The 20725-nt window shown below is 47.6% G+C and overlaps 1 protein-coding gene across 5 annotated transcripts in view; it reads right to left on the bottom strand.

The window, feature by feature from the left end:
• frmd4a (FERM domain containing 4A) overlaps nucleotides 1-20725 on the bottom strand; it is an 810443-nt gene that overhangs the window by 111497 nt on the left and 678221 nt on the right. For 4 of the 5 annotated variants that reach the window (XM_070897082.1, XM_070897085.1, XM_070897084.1 and 1 more), the window contains 3 exons: nucleotides 18069-18152; nucleotides 4785-4850; nucleotides 3455-3512 (listed from right to left, as the gene is read on the bottom strand). In XM_070897082.1, the coding sequence (XP_070753183.1) occupies nucleotides 3455-3512; nucleotides 4785-4850; nucleotides 18069-18152 (208 nt within the window). Of the gene's footprint in view, nucleotides 1-3454; nucleotides 3513-4784; nucleotides 4851-17490; nucleotides 17565-18068; nucleotides 18153-20725 lie in introns of those variants that run through there. The other variant, XM_070897086.1, reaches the window with a different exon arrangement.

Raw genomic sequence — 20725 nt, 5'->3', positions numbered from 1 at the left:
AATGTATTCAATGTCCCAGCTTCCACAGCTCTCTGAGGCAGCGAATTCCACAGATTTACAACCCTCTGAGAGAAGAAATTTCTCCTCATCTCAGTTTTAAATGGGCGGCCCCTTATTCTAAGATCATGCCCCCTAGTTCTAGTCTCCCACATCAGTGGAAACATGTTCTCTGCATCCACCTTGTCAAGCCCCCTCATAATCTTATACATTTCGATAAGATCACCTCTCATTCTTCTGAATTCCAATGAGTAGAGGCCCAACCTACTCAGCCTTTCCTCATAAGTCAACCTCCTCATCCCCGGAATCAACCGAGTGAACCTTCTCTGAACTGCCTCCAAAGCAAGTATATCCTTTTGTAAATATGGAAACCAAAACTGTACGCAGTACTCCAGGTGTGGCCTCACCAATACCCTGCATAACTGTAGCAAGACTTCCCTGCTTTTATACTCCATCCCCTTTGCAATAAAGGCTAAGATTCCATTGGCCTTCCTGATCACTTGCTGTACCTGCATACTAACCTTTTGTGTTTCATGCACAAGTACCCCCAGGTCCCGCTGTACTGCGGCACTTTGCAATCTTTCTCCATTTAAATAATAACTTGCTCTTTGATTTTTTCTGCCAAAGTGCATGACCTCACACTTTCCACCATTATACTCCATCTGCCAAATTTTTTGCCTACTCACTTAGCCTGTCTATGTCCTTTTACAGATTTTTTGTGTCCTCCTTACACACTGCTTTTCCTCCCATCTTTGTATCATCAGCAAACTTGGCTACGTTACACTCAGTCCCTTCCTCCAAGTCGTTAATAGAGATTGTAAATAGTTGGGGTCCCAGCACTGATCCCTGCAGCACCCTATTGGTTACTGATTGCCAACCCGAGAATGAACCATTTATCCCTACTCTCTATTTTCTGTTTCGTTAGCCAATTCTCTATCCATGCTAATATATTACCCCCAATCCCGTGAACTTTTATCTTATGCAGTAACCTTTTATGTGGCACCTTGTCAAATGCCTGCTGGAAGTCCAAATATACCACATCCACTGGTTCCCCTTTATCCACCCTGTTCGTTACATCAGTCATTGAAGGTTGGCATGCAGGTACAGCAAGCGGTTAAGAAAGAAAATGGCAAATGCCATTTAGGACCGAGATGAGGAGAAACTTCTTCACCCAGAGAGTGGTGAACCTGTGGAATTCTCTACCACGGAAAGTTGTTGAGGCCAATTCACTAAATATATTCAAAAAGGAGTTAGATGTAGTCCTTACTACTAGGGGAATCAAGGGTTATGGCGAGAAAGCAGGAATGAGGTACTGAAGTTGCATGTTCAGCCATGAACTCATTGAATGGCGGTGCAGGCTCGAAGGGCCGAATGGCCTACTCCTGCACCTATTTTCTATGTTTCTATCCTCAAAGAATTCTAGCCAATTTGTCAAACATGACTTCCCCTTCATAAATCTATGCTGACTCTGCCTGACCGAACTTTGCTTCTCCAAATGTCCTGCTACTGCTTCTTTAATATTGGACTCCAACATCTTCCCAACCACAGATGTTAGGCTAACTGGACTATAGTTTCCTGCTTTTTGTTGGCCTCCTTTTTTTAAATAGGGGCGTTACATTTGCAGTTTTCCAATCTGCTGGGACCTCCCCAGAATTCAGGGAATTTTGGTAAATTACAACCAATGCATCCACAATCCCTGCCGCTACTTCTCTTAAGTCTTTAAATCTATGCCCCCTGGTTGTTGACCCCTCTGCTAAGGGAAACAGGTCCTTCCTATCCACTCTATCGAGGGCCCTCATAATTTTATCTACAAATAAGATAGATTCTACAATTAATCTGATAATCCCGGACTATCATAAAATGGCCTCCCCTGTGAATGGAAGATGTGTGAATGGTGAGTATAACATCAGCACTGTTATTCCCCGAGATCAATAGAACAGTTACAAATCTCTACGGGTTCAACCTCTGAAAATCTAATAAACTTCCACTGAAAATAAATAAAACCTTTGAACAACGGCAACTTACATTTGTATATGTGCACAAATCATTGAAGGTGGCAGGGCAGGTTGAGAAAGCTGTTAAAGAAGCTTACGGGATCCTGGGCTTCATAAATAAAGGCATAGAGCGTGGAAGTTATAATGAACCTTTATAAAACATTGGTTCGGCCTCAACTGGAGCATTGTGTCCAATTCTGGCACCACACTTTAGGAAGGATGTGAAGGCCTTAGAGAGGGAGCAGAGAAGATTGACGAGAATGGTTCCAGGGATGAGGGACTTCAGTTACGTGGATGGACTGGAGAAGCTGGGGTTGTTCTCCTTGGAGCAGAGAAGGTTGAGAGGAGATTTGATCGAGGAGTTCAAAATCATGAGGGGTCTGGACAGAGTAGATCGAGAGAAACTGTTCCCATTGGTGGAAGGGTCGAAAACCAGAGGACACAGATTTAAGGCGATTGGCAGAAGAACCAAAGGCGACATGAGGGAAAACGTTTTTACGCAGCGAGTGGTTAGGATCTGGAATGCGCTGCCTGAGAGGGTGGTGGAGGCAGACTCAATCGTGGCTTTCAAAAGCGAATTGGATAAGTACCTGAAATAAAAAGATTTGCAGGGCTACGGGGAAAGGGCGGGGGAGGGGGACTGACTGAGGTGCTCTTGCAGAGAGCCGGCACAGGCTCGACGGGCCGAATGGCCTCCTTCTGTGCTGTAACCGTTCTATGATAACGCCTTTAATTTACAAAAATGTCCCAAGGTGTTTCACAGGAGTGTAATCAGATAAAATATGACTGAGCCAAAGAAGAAGTTATGAGGAGGAGTGACTAAGAACTTGGTCAACTAAGGTAGGTTTTGCGGAGGTTCTTAAAGGAGGAGAGAGAAGTGGAGAGGCATAGAGATTTAGGGAGGGAGTTCCAGGCAGCTGAAGGCACGATCACTGATGGTGGGATGAAGGAAGTGGGTCATAAACAAGGGGCCGGAGTTGGAGGAATACAGATATCTTGGGGGTTGTGGGGCTGGAGGAGATCACAGCGATGGGGAGGGGGCGAGCCCATGGAGGGAGGATGTTTCCCCCGGGCTGGAGAGTATAGAACCAGGGGTCACAGTCTCAGGATAAGGGGTCGGCCATTTAGGACTGAGATGAGGAGAAATTTCTTCACTCAGAGGGTGGTGACTCTTTGGAATTCTCTGCCCCAGAGGGATGTGGGAGGCTCAGAGTGTATTCAAGATAGAGAGAGATAGATTTTTGGACTCTAGGGGGAATCACGGGATATGGGGATCGGGTGGGAAAGTGGAGTCGAGGTAGAAGATCAGTCATGGTAGTAGTGAATGGCGGAGCAGGCTCGAGGGGCCGAATGGCCTCCTTCTGTGCTGGCTGTGAGTTTCTATGATTGTATGAGCCCAGAGTGCGGGGGAAAAAAATCAATTTAAAATGAAGCCTAAAAATAAGTGGAAAATGTAATCTTACCTTTACTGCATAATAGTGCACTCCATAGGTCGGAAGAGATTCTGCAATACTCATGTAACTGGGAGAAGAGCAGAAATGGAAGGAATGTCAGAAATGATTTTTTTTTCTCTACCAGAGTTGCAAACACATTGAAATATTTATCCAGTTGATTTGTTTAGCTCGTTAAAAAAAACTGCAATATAAACTGAAAGAAATGAAAATATAAAACAAACAGAAAACACAGTCTATAGACAAATTAGCCACATCTTGTCGATATAGCAATTAAACACAACAGCTATCAAAGAAAATATAAATCACTTTCTCATTTGCCATAAAAGGACAAAAGACTGGAGATCAGGGGTGGTGACGTTATCACAACGTGCTTGAATGGGTGTCCTCTCGCCCCTGTGTTAATGGAAGGGTTAATCTGTACATTTGGGACAGTTTAACGCCTGCACTAAGATGGCGGAGTGGGTGATGTAATCCGAGATCGTTGCTGGCAGGGGAAACACAGAAACATAGAAATTTACAGCGCAGAAGGAGGCCACTTCGGTTCATCGTGTCCGCGCCGGCCGACAAAGAGCCGCACGGCCCTCGGTCAACAGCCCTGAAGGTTACATATAAACCTATGAACAATGAACAATGGCGGAAAGGTAAAGAGCACCCGGCCCAACCAGTCTGCCCCACACAACTGTGACACCCCTTACACTGAAACATTCTACACTCCACCCCAACCGGAGCCATGTGATCTCCTGGGAGAGGCAAAAACCCAGGCCAATTGGGGGAAAAAAAATCTGGGAAAATTCCTCCCCGACCCATCCAGGTGACCAAAACTAGTCCAGGAGATCACTCTGGCCGTATTCGATTCCCTGAAGTACTTACCATCGCATCTGCACCAGCCATCAAGAGGTTATCCAGTCTAATGCCACTTACAAGCTCTAGGTCTGTAGCCCTGCAGGTTACGGCACTTTAAGTGCCCATCCAAGTACCTTTTAAATGTGGTGAGGGTTTCTGCCTCTAACAGCCTTCAGGCAGTGAGTTCCAGACCCCCACCACCCTCTGGATGAAGAAGCCCCCCCCCCCTCAAATCCCCTCTAAACCTTCCACCAACCACTTTAAAACTATGCCCCCTCGTAATAGCCCCCTCCACCAAGGGAAATAGGCCCTTGCTATCCACTATATCCAGGACCCTCAATATTTTGTACACCTCAATGAGGTCTCCCCTCAGCCTCCTCTATTCCAATGAGAACATTGCCAATAGTCATCTCTAGCACGGTGTTTTGACGGAGGGTCAGAAGGACAGCGCCCTGAAACGTTACCCGTGGAATATCTCAGTAGCGGCATGACTTACTTCACAATAGCTTGTCCCCTCGTCTGTCCGCTGACCTTCTTATAGTGTTCGATCACTCGGTCCTCGCTGAAAGGCATCAGACAACAAAGTTATTTTAAAACCTCAGTCAGATTTTACAGAAATGTTGCACAGTGAAGTGACTGCCCATTTAAAATCAATCAGAAGAGTACAGCGTGTGCGATCAATCTTTTTTATTATCGTAGAAAATTTATGGCACAGAAAGAGGGCATTCATCCGGCTGGCTATCCAGCCAGATCCCACTTTCCAGACTGTGGTCCATGTAATGTATTTGCTTCATGGGCTCTTTGCTTAAGAATTCATAGCAACACATTGCTATTGAGAACTAGTTGGTTTATTAACAAAGGTTTAACAATCACACTACACATTACCGGTTCATCCACTAGGCTCACAACTGCATACCTCATAGAAACATAGAAAACATAGAAAATAGGTGCAGGAGTAGGCCATTCGGCCCTTCTAGCCTGCACCGCCATTCAATGAGTTCATGGTTCATCGTGGATGACGTAGGCCCAACGGACTGGGGTTTTATTGAGTCTTGTGAACATCACGTGACTTGGCTAAGCCACTCACAATGCAACAGCTCCACAAACCTGTGAGCATACATTACAGTCCGTAGCCCTTCAGGTTACGGCACTTCAAGTGCACATCCAAGTACTTTTTAAATGTGGTGAGGGTTTCTGCCTCTACCACCCTTTCAGGCAGTGAGTTCCAGACCCACCACCCTCTGGGTGAAGAAAGTTCCCCTCATCTCCCCTCTAAACCTCCTATCAATTACTTTCAATCTATGCCCCCTGGTTATTGACCTCTCTGCTAAGGGAAACAGGTCCTGCCGATCCACTCTATCCAGGCCCCTCATAATTTTATACATCTCAATTAAATCTCCCCTCAGCCTCCTCTGTTCCAAAGAAAACAACCCCAGCCTATCCAATCTTTCCTCATCGCTAAAATTCTCCAGTCCAGGCAACATCCTCGTCAATCTCCTCTGCACCCTCTCCAGTGCAATCACATCTTTCCTGGGTAGACATATAGTAGAATTAATTGAAATGTGTCGGAACAGAAACATAGAAACATAGAAAATAGGTGCAGGAGTAGGCCATTCAGCCCTTCGAGCCTGCACCATCATTCAATACGATCATGGCTGATCATTCACCTCAGTACCCCTTTCCTGCTTTCTCTCCATACCCCTTGATCCCTTTAACCGTTAGGGCCATATCTAACTCTCTCTTGAATATATCCAATGAACTGGCATCAACAACTCTCTGCTGCAGGGAATTCCACAGGTTAACAACTCTCTGAGTGAAGAAGTTTCTCCTCATCTGAGTCCTAAATGGCTTACTCCTTATCCTTAGACTATGTCCCCTGGTTCTGGACTTCTCCAACATTGGGAACATTCTTCCTGTATCTAACCTGTCCAATCCCGTCAGAATTTTATATGTTTCTATGAGATCCCCTCTCATCCTTCTAAACTCCAGTGAATAAAGGCCCAGTCGATCCAGTCTCTCCTCATATGTCAGTCCAGCCATGCCTGGAATCAGTCTGGTGAACCTTCGCTGCACTCCCTCAATAGCAAGAATGTCCTTCCTCAGATTAGGAGACCAAAACTGAACACAATATTCCAGGTGAGGCCTCACCAAGGCCTTGTACAACAGACGAACTGTACAACCTGTACACGGCAGCGGAGAGAGAGAACAGAGAAAAGGAGAAAGAGGGAGGATTGTGACAGAGGGAGAGAGTGAAAACCACTCAGAGACAGAGGGAGTAAGGGAAAAAAAGAGAGATAAGAAAAGTGGGAAAGTATGAACGAAAGCAGGAATGAAATGGAGGAACAGATAGAGAGAAAAAACAAAAGATCGGAAGAGAGAGTGACGGACTAAACTCAGTCTGGTTTAGAAACCCAGAGGTTTTTAAGCACAGAAAGAGTCTATTTGGCCCATTGTGTGTGTGCTGGCTTATTGCTAGAGCGCTCAAAAAACAATCCCACGATCCTGCTCTCTCAACATAGCCTTGTACTTTTCTCTGCTTCAAATATTCTTTCAATTTTTCCTGGAAAAAACTCAGTGGCCTTTGTCTCAACTGCTCCCTGAAGTGAAGCACTTCACGCTGCGACAGCTGTGTGTATAAAGAAGCGACTTCGAGCTTCTCTGCTCACTCGCTGCGTGATCGTTTCACATCAATGAACCCTCCTCACTGAATCTTCAACAAGAGGGAGTAATCCTTCCTCTTCATCGACCAAACCCCATCAGCGGTACGGCACCTCCTGGCCGAGGGATACCTGGTCTAATGGCACGAGTTCAAAGGGACATTTAAATTCAGTTTTTAAAATTAGTTCACGGGATGTGGGCATCGCTGGCAAGGCCGGCATTTATTGTCCATCCCTAATTGCCCCTCGAGAAGGTGGTGGTGAGCCGCCTTCTTGAACCGCTGCAGTCCGTGTGGTGAAGGTGCTCCCACAGTGCTGTTAGGGAGGGAGTTCCAGGATTGTGACCCAAAATAAATCTGGAATAAAAAGTAATGGTGACCATGAAAGTACTGGATTGTTGTTAAAACCCATCTTGGTTCAGTAATGTCCTGTAGGGAAGGAAATCTGCCGCCCTTACCCGGTCTGGCCGATATGTGACTCCAGGCCCACAGCAATTGACTCGGGAATCGGCCGACAATTGAAACAAAATGGCGGCTGCGGCGGTGCGCCCTTTCCTTTAAGGCCGGCCGCGCGGCCCAGTCACCGCAGCGCGAAGCTGTCGGGGGCACCGGCCGGCGGAGGGGCAGAAACACGAGGCGGCCGTAATATCGACTCCGCCGCCCCCGGCCCGAGGGTAATTCTGAATGTGTCGGCCTTGCCTTAGGGCGCTTACAGGCTGTTTTCTGAAGGGCAATTTCCCCCACTGTGTGCTTAAACCTCTCTCAGCTCAGCCACATCCTGTCTGTCCATTCACTGCCCTATCAAAGGCCTCGAAAGTGTTTGCTTTCCTTCTCACTGTTTACCAAACTCCTACTTTTGTGTGATCAGATTTTGAGATTGTTTCCAAAGATACACCAAGAACATTAACACGGCCAGCACTGAACTCTGAGGTACATCAGATCCAATCCTTCGATAGGCCGATCAGTAACCATTGACCTTCACTCGTTGTTCTCTATCCATCTACTAATGGTGTCAGCCGTAGCTCAGTGGACAGCACATTTGCCTCTGAGTCAGCATGGTTGTGGGTTCAAGTCCCACTCCAGAGTCAAAAGTCATAACAACATAAGAATTAGGAACAGGAGTAGGCCATTAGCCCCTCGAGCCTGCTCCGCCATTCAACAAGATCATGGCTGATCTGGCCGTGGACTCAGCTCCACTTACCCGCCCGCTCCCCGTAACCCTTTAATTCCCTTATTGGTTAAAAATCTATCGATCTGTGACTTGAATACATTCAATGAGCTAGCCTCAACTGCTTCCTTGGACAGAGAATTCCACAGATTCACAACCCTCTGGGAGAAGAAATTCCTTCTTAACTCGGTTTTAAATTGGCTCCCCCGTATTTTTTTGAGGCTGTGCCCCCTAGTTCTAGTCTCCCCGACCAGTGGAAACAACCTCTCTGCCTATATCTTGTCTATCCCTTTCATTATTTTAAATGTTTCTATAAGAACACCCCTCATCCTTCTGAACTCCAACGAGTAAAGAACCAGTCTACTCAATCTATCATCATAAGGTAACCCCCTCATCTCCGGAATCAGCCTAGTGAATTGTCTCAGTACCCCCTCCAAAGCCAGTATATCCTTCCTTAAGTAAGGTGACCAAAACTGCACGCAGTACTCCAGGTGCGGCCTCACCAATACCCTATACAGTTGCAGCAGGACCTCCCTGCTTTTGTACTCCATCCCTCTCGCAATGAAGGCCAACATTCCATTCGCCTTCCTGATTACCTGCTGCACCTGCAAACTAACTTTTTTGGGGGATTCATGCACAAGGACCCCCAGGTCCCTCTGCACCGCAGCATGTTGTAATTTCTCCCCATTCAAATAATATTCCCTTTTACTGTTTTTTTTTCCAAGGTGGATGACCTCTCATTTTCCGACATTGTATTCCATCTGCCAAACCTTAGCCCATTTGCTTAACCTATCTAAATCTCTTTGCAGCCTCTCTGTCCTCTACACAACCCGCTTTCTCACTAATCTTTGTGTCATCTGCAAATTTTGTTACACTACACTCTGTCCCCTCTTCCAGGTCATCTATGTATATTGTAAACAGTTGCGGTCCCAGCACCGATCCCTGTGGCACACCACTAACCATCGATTTCCAACCCGAAAAGGACCCATTTATCCCGACTCTCTGCTTTCTGTTAGCCAGCCAATTCTCTATCCATGCTAATACATTTCCTCTGACTCCGCGTACCTTTATCTTCTGCAGTAACCTTTTGTGTGGCACCTTATCGAATGCCTTTTGGAAATCTATATACACCACATCCATCGGTACACCTCTATCCACCATGCTTGTGATATCCTCAAAGAATTCCAGTAAATTAGTTAAACATGATTTCCCCTTCATGAATCCATGTTGTGTCTGCTTGATTGCACTATTCCTATCTAGATGTCCCGCTATTTCTTCCTTAATGATAGCTTCAAGCATTTTCCCCACTACAGATGTTAAACTAACTGGCCTATAGTTACCTGCCTTTTGTCTGCCCCCTTTTTTAAACAGAGACGTGACATTAGCTGCTTTCCAATCCGCTGGTACCTCCCCAGAGTCCAGAGAATTTTGGTAGATTATAACGAATGCATCTGCTATAACTTCTGCCATCTCTTTTAATACCCTGAGATGCATTTCATCAGGACCAGGGGACTTGTCTACCTTGAGATCCATTAGCCTGTCCAGCACTACCCCACTAGTGATAGTGATTGTCTCAAGGTCCTCCATTCCCACATTCCCGTGACAAGCAATTTTTGGCATGGTTTTTGTGTCTTCCACTGTGAAGACCGAAGAAAAATAATTGTTTAAGGTCTCAGCCATTTCCACATTTCCCATTATTAAATCCCCCTTCTCATCTTCTAAAGGACCAACATTTACTTTAGTCACTCTTTTCCGTTTTATATATCGGTAAAAGCTTTTACTATCTGTTTTTATGTTTTGCGCAAGTTTACTTTCGTAATCTATCTTTCCTTTCTTTATTGCTTTCTTAGTCATTCTTTGCTGTCGTTTAAAATTTTCCCAATCTTCTAGTTTCCCACTAACCTTGGCCACCTTATATGCATTGGTTTTTAATTTGATACTCTCCTTTATTTCCTTGGTTATCCACGGCTGGTTATCCCTTCTCTTACCGCCCTTCTTTTTCACTGGAATATATTTTTGTTGAGCACTATGAAAGAGCTCCTTAAAAGTCCTCCACTGTTCCTCAATTGTGCCACCATTTAGTCTGTGTTTCCAGTCTACTTTAGCCAACTCTGCCCTCATCCCACTGGCTGACACTCCAGTGCAGTGCTGCGGGAGCACCGCACTGTCGGAGGGGCAGTACTGAGGGAGCGCCGCCCTGTCGGAGGGGCAGTACTGAGGGAGCGCCGCCCTGTCGGAGGGGCAGTACTGAGGGAATGCTGCACTGTCGGAGGGGCAGTACTGAGGGAGCGCCGCCCTGTCGGAGGGGCAGTACTGAGGGAGCGCCGCCCTGTCGGAGGGGCAGTACTGAGGGAATGCTGCACTGTCGGAGGGGCAGTACTGAGGGAGTGCTGCACTGTCGGAGGGGCAGTGCTGAGGGAGTGCTGCACTGTCGGAGGGGCAGTACTGAGGGAGCGCCGCACTGTCGGAGGGGCAGTACTGAGGGAGCGCCGTCCTGTCGGAGGGGCAGTACTGAGGGAGCGCCGCACTGTCGGAGGGGCAGTACTGAGGGAGCGCCGTACTGTCGGAGGGGCAGTACTGAGGGAGCCCCGCACTGTCGGAGGGGCAGTACTGAGGGAGCCCCGCACTGTCGGAGGGGCAGTACTGAGGGAGCGCCGCCCTGTCGGAGGGGCAGTACTGAGGGAGCGCCGCCCTGTCGGAGGTGCTGCTTTCGGATGAGACATTAAACTCTCTCAGGTGGATGTAAAAGATCCCATGCACTATTTTGAAGAAGAGCAGGGGAGTTATCCCCGGTGTCCTGGAGCCAATATTTATCCCTCAATCAACAAAAACTGATAATCTGGTCATTATCATATTGCCGTTTGTGGGAGCTTGCAGTGCGCAAATTGGCTGCCGCGTTTCCAACATTACAACAGTGACTACACTCCAAAAAGTACTTCATTGGCTGTAAAGCGCTTTTGGACGTCTGGTGGTCGTGAAAGGCACTATACAAATGCAAGTCTTTCTTTTCTTAAACTTTCTATCAATGCTGCTAAACGCTCTCATGCACAGGATTAATGTTGGAACTTTGATCACACATAAGCGTACGTTTTACTTTTCCAGCAGTAAAACTTGCTGCACTCCTCCTTTCAATTGAAAAGAGAATGCCTCGGCTTTGACTACATGCCAGTTGGGGGAAAAAATATACAAGACTTGGGCTGCCTTGACGAAAATAAAACAAAGCGAAAGATCAACAGGTCTCCTGCAACAGAACTTTACAGCTTGTGAGAGATCTGCATCTCAGATATCAGGACTATGACCCACGATACACAAGAGGCTGAGTTTCCTGAGCCAAGTTACTGGAAGGGAGGCGGCAGCCATAGAGAGGCTGTAAAATACCTTCCACATCATCTCAGCTGTTCCTCCGCAGTTGGGACAAGAGCAAGTGCGCCCAACAGCTGCCTCGATCGATAGCCTGCAGTGCTGCACCTGCTCTGATCACTTGGGTCGGTTCTGCTCCAGCGTATTGTTGTCATAAGTACGTCGGAAATCGGAGCAGGAGTTGGCCACTCGGCCCCTCGAGCCTGCTCTGCCATTCAAGTGGCTCACCATCACCTTCTCCAGGGCAACTGGGGATGGGCAATAAATGCCGGGCCTTGCCGGATACGCCCACATCCCGTGAATGAGTTTTACAAAAGTTCCATGGGGTTTTGCACCCCCCCCCCCAGTACCTCACCGAAGCGGATATCATCACACGTATGAACGTAGGCAATGGGTGTGGGTGGACTGTTGGACTTGCGGAGGAATTGCGGGGGCTGCAATAAAACCTGATCTGGAACATGAGAATTAGGAGCAGGAGTCGGCCATTCGGCCCCTCGATCCTGCTCCGCCATTCAATGAGATCACGGCTGATCATCGCCCTCAACTCCACCTTCCTGCACTGTCCCCATTTCCCTTGATTCCCTTAATATTCAAAAATCTGTTGACTATACTCAATAACTGAGCCTCCACAGCCCTCTGGGGCAGAGAATTCCAAAGATTCACCATCCTCTGAGTGAAGAAATTCCTCCTCATCTCAGTCCTAAATGGCCGACCCCTTATCCTGAGACTGTGACCCCTGGTTCTAGACTCCCCAGCCCGGGGGAAACATCCTCCCTGCATCCACCCTGTCAAGCCCTGTAAGAATTGTGTATGTTTCAATGAGATCACCCCATATTCTTCTAAACTCTAGAGAATATAGGCCTAGTCTACTCAATCTCTCCTCATAGGACAATCGCCCCATCCCAGGAATCAGTCTGGTGAACCTTCGTTGCATTCCCTCAATGGCAAGTATATCCTTCCTTAGGTAAGAAGACCAGAACTGTGCACAATACTCCAGGTGTGGTCTTACCAGGCACAAAAGCATTTAACACTTGTCATTGCACTTAGAGGTACTCAGAATATTAGTGTGTGTACAGTACGAAGGATAATTCAAGATAAATTAAAATCCATTCATAAAAATCAGTAGGATGTCCAGAAAGACAACTTCACTCTTATACTCAAATCCGCTTATAATAAAGGCCAACATACCATTTCCTTTCATAATTACTTGCTGTACCTGCATGTTAACTTTCAGCGATTGGTGTACAAGGTCACCTTAAGGACACAAGGTCACCTTAAGTTAATTTTAACATGAAATAGATTGGGAATTTATCGATATTCTATTCCTTTACTGTTCTTTCCCCAACCCGCCCCTTCTTGCAAAGTGCCGCAGTACAGCGGGACCTGGGGGTTACTTGTGCATGAAACGCAAATGGATAGTATGCAGGTACAGCAAGTGATCAGGAAGGCCAATGGTATCTTGGCCTTTATTGCAAAGGGGATGGAGTATAAAAGCAGGGAAGTCTTGCTACAGTTATACAGGGTATTGGTGAGGCCACATCTGGAATACGACGTGCAGTTTTGGTTTCCATATTTACGAAAGGATATACTTGCTTTGGAGGCAGTTCAGAGAAGGTTCACTCGGTTGATTCCGGGGATGAGGGCGTTGACTTATGAGGAAAGGTTGAGTAGGTTGGGCCTCTACTCATTGGAATTCAGAAGAATGAGAGGTGATCTTATTGAAATGTATAAGATTATGAGGGGGCTTGACAAGGTGGATGCAGAGAGGATGCTTCCACTGATGGGGGAGACTCGAACTAGGGGGCATAATCTTAGAATACGGGGCCACCCATTTAAAACTGAGATGAGGAGAAATTTCTTCTCTCAGAGGGTTGTAAATCTGTGGAATTCACTGCCTCAGAGAGCTGTGGAAGCTGGGACATTGAATAAATTTAAGACAGAAATAGACAGTTTCTTAAACGATAAGGGAATAAGGGGTTATGGGGAGCGGGCAGGAAGTGGAGCTGAGTCCATGATCAGATCAGCTATGATCTTATTGAATGGCGGAGCAGGCTCGAGGGGCCGTACGGCCTACTCCTGTTCCTATTTCTTATGTTCTTATGTTCCTCTTGAGGTTCCCCTGCACAAGGCCCCTTTCCTGGAGAACTGTTTCTGTACATTTGCCTCTGTGCTGTGTAACCAGCTGTCGATAGCGCTCTCCTCCTCACAACACTGCCCCCCTTCCTTTCCCCCTCGCTTACAATAGAATTGTGAATTCACTATTCACTGGGGGAGTGGCATAAGAAACAGGAGCAGGAGTAGGCCATACTCTACCTCGAGCCTGCTCCGCCATTCAATAAAATCTTGGCTGATCATCGACCTCAACTCCACTTTCCTGTCTGATCCCTCACCTTAGTGTCAAAAAATCTATCGATCTCAGCCTTGAATATACTCAAAGACTGAGCCTCCACAGCCCTCTGGGGCAGAGAATTCCAAAGATTCACCACCCTCTGAGTGAAGAAATTCCTCCTCATCTCAGTCCTAAATGGCCGACCCCTTATCCCGAGACTGTGACCCCTGGTTCTAGACTCCCCAGCCCGGGGGAAACATACTCCGTGCATCTACCCTATAAGAGTTTTATATGTTTCAATGAGATCACCTCTCATTAACATGTGCGGAGTTAGCTATGGTGATTAAAACACAAAGAAAAGAACAACTTGCATTTATATAGCGCCTTTCACGGCCACAGAACTTCCCAAAGAGTTTTACAGCCAATAAAGTACTTTTGAAGTGTAGTCACTATGTAATGTAGGAAATGCGGCAGCCAATTTGAGCACAGCAAGCTCCCACAAACACAAAATAATCTGTTTTTGTGATCTTGACTGAGGGATGAATATTGGCCCCAGGACACCAGGGATAACTCCCCTGCTCTTCTTCAAAATAGTGCCGTGGGATCTTTTATGTCCACCTGAGAGAGCCGACGGGGCCTCAGTTTAATATCTCATCTGAAAGACGGCACCTCCGACAGTGCAGCACTCCCTCAGTACTGCCCCTCCGACAGGGTGGCGCTCCCTCAGTACTGCCCCTCCGACAGTGCGACACTCCCTCAGTACTGCCCCTCTGACAGTGTGGCACCCCCTCAGTACTGCCCCTCTGACAGTGCAGCACTCCCTCAGCACTGCACTGGGAGTGTCAGCCTAGATTTTTGTGCTCAAGTCTCTGGAGTGGGACTTGAACCCAGAACCTTCTCACTCAGACGCGAGGGTGCTGCTCACTGAGCCACAGCTGACATGTAGGTGGGGATGCTAAGGAACGCCTGGTGACATTTACCCCTTTTAAATTGCAGTTGAAATCAATGCCTTCAACAAGGAGTGATTGAAACTGGCGGAAGTCCCTGTGGTGTGATGGATGACGGGGGCTGGAGCATATCCCACAAGTTAGTCCTCCGCGATAGGGTCTCATATACTTGTTTCAGGAGTGGGTTAGGTGTAAGGTACATCTCCCTTTACATTCTCCTGATAATAGAGCTAACACCAAGCTCGGAATGACAGCCCCATGCTGCACTACTGGGAATTCCCTGCTCCAAAGCTGTCTTATATTGATGACCTCTCTGACAGAAATTACCTCAATTAGTGGCGAGTGTGCAGAGCGAAGAGGTTTGTCTCCATTGGGAAAAAGATTGGTGATTATCCAAGCCCATTCCATTTGTGGACCTTTTAGCGGCGATGAGGGACCAATCCCTGAGCGGGTAGAGACAAGAGTGACAATATGCTGACAGAGTGGATGCAGAGAGGATATTTCACTCATAGGGGAAACTAAAACTAGGGGGCATAGTCTCAGAATAAGGGGCCGCCCATTTAAAACTGAGATGAGGAGGAATTTCTTCTCTCGGAGGGTTGTAAACCTGTGGAATTCTCTGCCCCAGAGAGCTGTGGAGGCTGGGTCATTGAATATATTTAAGGTGGAGATAGACAGATATTTGAGCGATAAGGGAGTGAAGGGTTATGGGGAGCGGGCGGGGAAGTGGAGCTGAGTCCATGATCAGATCAGCCATGATCTTATTGAATGGTGGAGCAGGCTCGAGGGGCCAAATGGCCGACTCCTGCTCCTATTTCTTATGTTCTTATGTTCTTATCACTGTACCCGTCTCATTTTTCACCTCTCTCTGTTTACAGCAGCACTCCGGACTCCACAGCAGTCACTTGAGGCCGGAGGAACGTGACCAAAATCGACCCTAATCCTGCACATTCTCAATTTTACATGTTCTCAGCACAAGCCTCCGGATATACAATACGCAATCAGGTCATTGAGGACAGGTGTGACTGTATAATTCGATGGCTCGTTCACTGATCACTGCACGGGTCATCCGTGCCTCTGTTACCTCTAGACTTGACTATTCCAACGCACTCCTGGCTGGCATCCCACATTCTACCCTACGTAAACTAGAGGTGATCCAAAACCCATCTGCTCCGTGTCCTAACTCGCACCAAATCCCGCTCACCCATCACTCCTGTGCTCGCTGACCGACATTTCTCCCATTTAAGCAACGTCTCGATTTTAAAATTCTCATCCTTATTTTCAAATCCACCTCCCCACCCCTCCACCCACTACCTGCAAGATGTCTACGCATCCCTAGTTATAAACATAGAAACATAGAAAATAGGTGCAGGAGTCGGCCATTCGGCCCTACGAGCCTGCACCACCATTCAATAAGATCATGGCTGATCATTCCCTCAGAACCACTTTCCTGCTTTCTCTCCATACCCCTTGATCTCTTTAGCCATAAGGGCCATAGCTAACTCCCTCTTGAATATATCCAATGAACTGGCCTCAACAACTCTCTGCGGCAGGGAATTCCACAGGTTAACAACTCTCTGAGTGAAGATGTTTCTCCTCATCTCAGTCCTAAATGGCTTACCACTTATCCTAAGGCTATGTCCCCTGGTTCTGGACATCCCCAACATCGGGAACATTCTTCCCGCATCTAACCTGTCCAGTCCCGTCAGAATCTTATATGTTTCTATGAGATCCCCTCTCATCCTTCTAAACTCCAGTGTATAAAGGCCCAGTTGATCCAGTCTCTCCTCATATGTCAGTCCAGCCATCCCTGGAATCAGTCTGGTGAAACTTCGCTGCACTCCCTCAATAGCAAGAACGTCCTTCCTCAGATTAGGAGACCAAAACTGAACACAATATTCCAGGTGCGGTCTCACCAAGGCCCTGTACAACTGCAGTAAGACCTCCCTGCTCCTATACTCAAATCCCCTCGCTATGAAGACCAACATGCCATTTGCCTTCTTCACTGCCTGCTGTACCTGCATACCAACTTTCAATGACTGATGTACCATGACACCCAGGTCTCGTTGCACCTCCCCTTTTCCAAATCTGTCACCATTCAGATAATATTCTGCCTTCCTGTTTTTTGCCCCCAAAGTGGATAACCTCACATTTATCCACATTATACTGCATCTGCCATGCATTTGCCCACTCACCTAACCTGTCCAAGTCACCCTGCAGCCTCTTAGCATCCTCCTCACAGCTCACATTGCCACCCAGTTTAGTGTCATCTGCAAACTTGGAGATCTTACATTCAATTCCTTCTTCTAAATCATTAATGTATATTGTAAATAGCTGGGGTCCTAGCACTGAGCCCTGCGGCATCCCACTAGTCACTGCCTGCCATTCTGAAAATGACCCGTTTATCCCGACTCTCTGCTTTCTGTTTGCCAACCAGTTCTCCATCCACATCAGTATATTACCCCCAATACCATGTGCTTACCAATCTCTTGTGTGGGACCTTGTCAAAAGCCTTTTGAAAGTCCAAATACACCACATCCACTGGTTCTCCCTTGTCCGCTCTAATAGTTACATCCTCAAAAAATTCGAGAAGATTTGTCAAGCATGATTTCCCTTTCATAAATCCATGCTGACTTGGACCGATCCTGTCACTGCTTTCCAAATGCATTGTTATTTCATCTTTAATAATTGATTCCAACATTTTCCCCACTACCGATGTCAGGCTAACCGGTCTATAATTACCCGTTTTCTCTCTCCCTCCTTTTTTGAAAAGTGGTGTTACATTAGCTACCCTCCAGTCCATAGGAACCGATCCAGAGTCTATAGAAGGTTGAAAAATGATCACCAATGCGTCCACTATTTCTCGGACCACTTGTTGCAGATTCACCCTCGGATTGCGTTTCCTTGGCTAAAGGCCTGTCACCGGGAGCTCAGGCTGGACGAATTTACCCCACAGAGCTCAAAATCACGCTCTGCGGGCACAGCCCACTTTTAAAAGGACAGCGTCTGGAATTGAAACGTGAAAACCAATTGCTGAATGGAAAACAAAAAAAATAAAAAATCGCACCACCAGCGATATACGGTCCCCGTAATAACACCTTTTCGCCAGGCCGACACACTCAGCCTCACTTTAGTACGGCGGCCCCCGTTTTAAAAAAACTTACTTTAACTGCAGAGTTACGAGTGAGGCACTGAACACAAATAAAACTCACAATTGCACACGTGTCTTTTTGAAGAATACAAAAAGGCTCCACCGAAGTGTGAATGTTTGGTGGGGCTTTAAACGCCAAAGCGTGAGAGAGAAAGGATGTGAGGCTTACCAGTAAGCAAGTGAGGGGTGCTCCTTCAATGCCTGGGTCGGCAGTACTGGCAACTTCTTTAAGTCGGCCCTTGTGACTTCATTACTGAAAGAAAATATGAAAAAGGATATCAAGTTTTTACAGAAACTGTGATCCTCGGTATGAGCAGGACCAGATGGAACACACTGAAAGCCTGCATCTGTTCGTTCTTTTTAGCAAACCAAGACATGTTGCAGCAAACCTTACCTCAGTAGATTTTTTTTTTAAATCTTCAATGGCTTTTTTTCCCTTTAATCCAACAAAAAAAAAATCAGCCACTGTTGCTGTGTGGCGAGGAACTATATTCCACCTCACTTCCTCTGTACAAGTTCCTCGCCCCTTCCAACAAAGGCAATTCTTGACCATTCAGGGCAGAGAAAAACACAACAGTTCACTTTCCTCGACAGTATTTCAAGTTAAGAATAGAGTAAGGGGCTGGGGGAAAAAGCAGAGAATGAAGCTTTGATAGTGAGGTCCGACTCTCATATCCTGTCAGGCTCGAAGGAACTACCACAGAGTCGTTGTCCGTATTTTAAAAACATGATTGTTCCTGAGTACAAAGCTCGCTCTGTTTCAGCGATGGTCGACTGGCTCTCGATGATGATTTCTTTACATTCTGGGGCTCCACGTAAATCGGGAACAGTAGTATAATGGTTATGTTACTGGACCAGTAATCCAGAGGCCTGGACTAATGATTCAGAGACCCAAGTTCAAATCCCACCACGGCAGCTGGGGAATTTAAATTCAGTTCATTAAATAAATCTGGAATAAAAAGTGACTATCAGTAATAGTGACCATGTAACTACCGGATTGTCATAAAAACCCTTCTGGTTCATTAACGTCCTTCAGGGAAGGAAATCTGCTGCCCTTACCCGGTCTGGGTCTATATGTGACTCCAGACCCACAGCAATGTGGCTGACTCTTAACTGCCCTCTGAAATGGCCCAGCGAGACACTCAGTCGTACCAAACCGCTACAAACAAGTACAGCACCTTCACATAAGAACATAAGAAATAGGAGCAGGAGCAGGAGTAGGCCATTCGGCCCCTCGAGCCTGCTCCGCCATTTAATACGATCATGGACCACTCGGACTGCAGCGGTTCAAGAAGGCGGCTCACCACCACCTTCTCAAGGGGCAATTAGGGATGGGCAATAAATGCCGGCCTTGCCAGCGACGCCCACATCCTGTGAATGAATTTAAAAAATAGCCTGCATTTATTTAAAACCCTAAATGTTTAATTGTTGCTCACGTAGCCCCTTGAAGCCCCTTTCCCTCTGAACATGTGCACAAATCGTTGAAGGTGGCAGGGGAGGTTAAAGAAAGCGGTTAAAAAAGCTTATGGGACCCTGGGCTTCACAGTCGGAGGTATGGAGCGTGAATTTGCATACCGCCTCCCCCCCCCCCCCCCCAATAGTAACGAGGCATGAGCTCCCGCCCCACGAGTTACATTGGGCTAACCTGCCTCGAGAGGAAGTGGAGCGCGGGACCACCTCCCGGGGGCGGGTCAGGGGCACTAACCACCGAAACGTTCCAGCAGGAACACCGAACCCCTCCCCTTCCATTAAAGGGGAAGGCGCGCTGCGGACTCTGCATTAGGGAGAAGGGGGCCACCACTGGACGACCGGGGAGCGGGTTGTCGTGGCAGCAGCCCGGCACAGAAACAGAGTGCCGGGCAGCACCATCGCGGCGCGGACCTCGCGATGTGAAGGTCGCGACCGGTAAGACGGCTATTTTTTACATTTTCAGCGTCGCACCTCCCCTTTAATTATCGCCCCGCGAGCGGCCTAAAGCTCGGTACGTGCCCCGCGAGCGGCCTAAAGCTCGGTACGTGCCCCGCGAGCGGCCTAAAGCTCGGTACGCGGCCCGTGAAGCCGCGGCAGGGGTTGCCCGTGGCAGCCTCAGGGGACGCTGCCGAAACTTCGCACTGGGGGTCGCTGCGCACGGTGATGATGTCATCATTGGCGCAGTACCGGTTAGCGCCGTCACTAAACTCCCAGAAGTCGGTCGCAGCGCTGCGCACGGGAGAAAACTCGATAGCGCCCTGCGCAAACTACCAGAATTTTTCTCCCATAGAGTACAAAAACCTTTATAAAACACCAGTTCGGCCTCAACTGGAGCATTGTGTCCAATTCTGGGCACCACACTTTAGGAAGGATGTGAAGGCCTTAGAGAGGGAGCAGAAAAGATTGACGAGAATGGTTCCAGGGATGAGGGACTTCAGTGACGGGGAGAGACTGGAGAAGCTGGGGTTGTTCTCCTGGGAACAGAGAAGGTTGAGAGGAGATTTGATCGAGGTGTTCACAATCATGAGGGGTCTGGACAGAGTAGATCGAGAGAAACTGTTCCCATTGGTGGAAGGGTCGGGAACCAGAGGACACAGATTTAAGGCGATTGGCAGAAGAACCAAAGGCGACATGAGGGAAAACATTTTTACGCAGCGAGTGGTTAGGATCTGGAATGCGCTGCCTGAGAGGGTGATGGAGGCAGACTCAATCGTGGCTTTCAAAAGGGAATTGGATAATTGCCTGAAGGAAAAACAATTGCAGGGCTACAGGGAAAGGGCGGGGGAGTGGGACTGGCTGAGGGGCACTTGCAGAGAGCCGGCACGGGCTCGATGGGCCGAATGGCCTCCTTCTGTG

This window comes from Pristiophorus japonicus, chromosome 13 (genome assembly GCF_044704955.1).
Source record: "Pristiophorus japonicus isolate sPriJap1 chromosome 13, sPriJap1.hap1, whole genome shotgun sequence".
In the NCBI taxonomy this organism is placed as follows: Eukaryota; Metazoa; Chordata; class Chondrichthyes; family Pristiophoridae; genus Pristiophorus; species Pristiophorus japonicus.
Note: the sequence above shows the minus strand (reverse complement) of the source record. Positions and strands in the feature narration are given on the sequence as shown.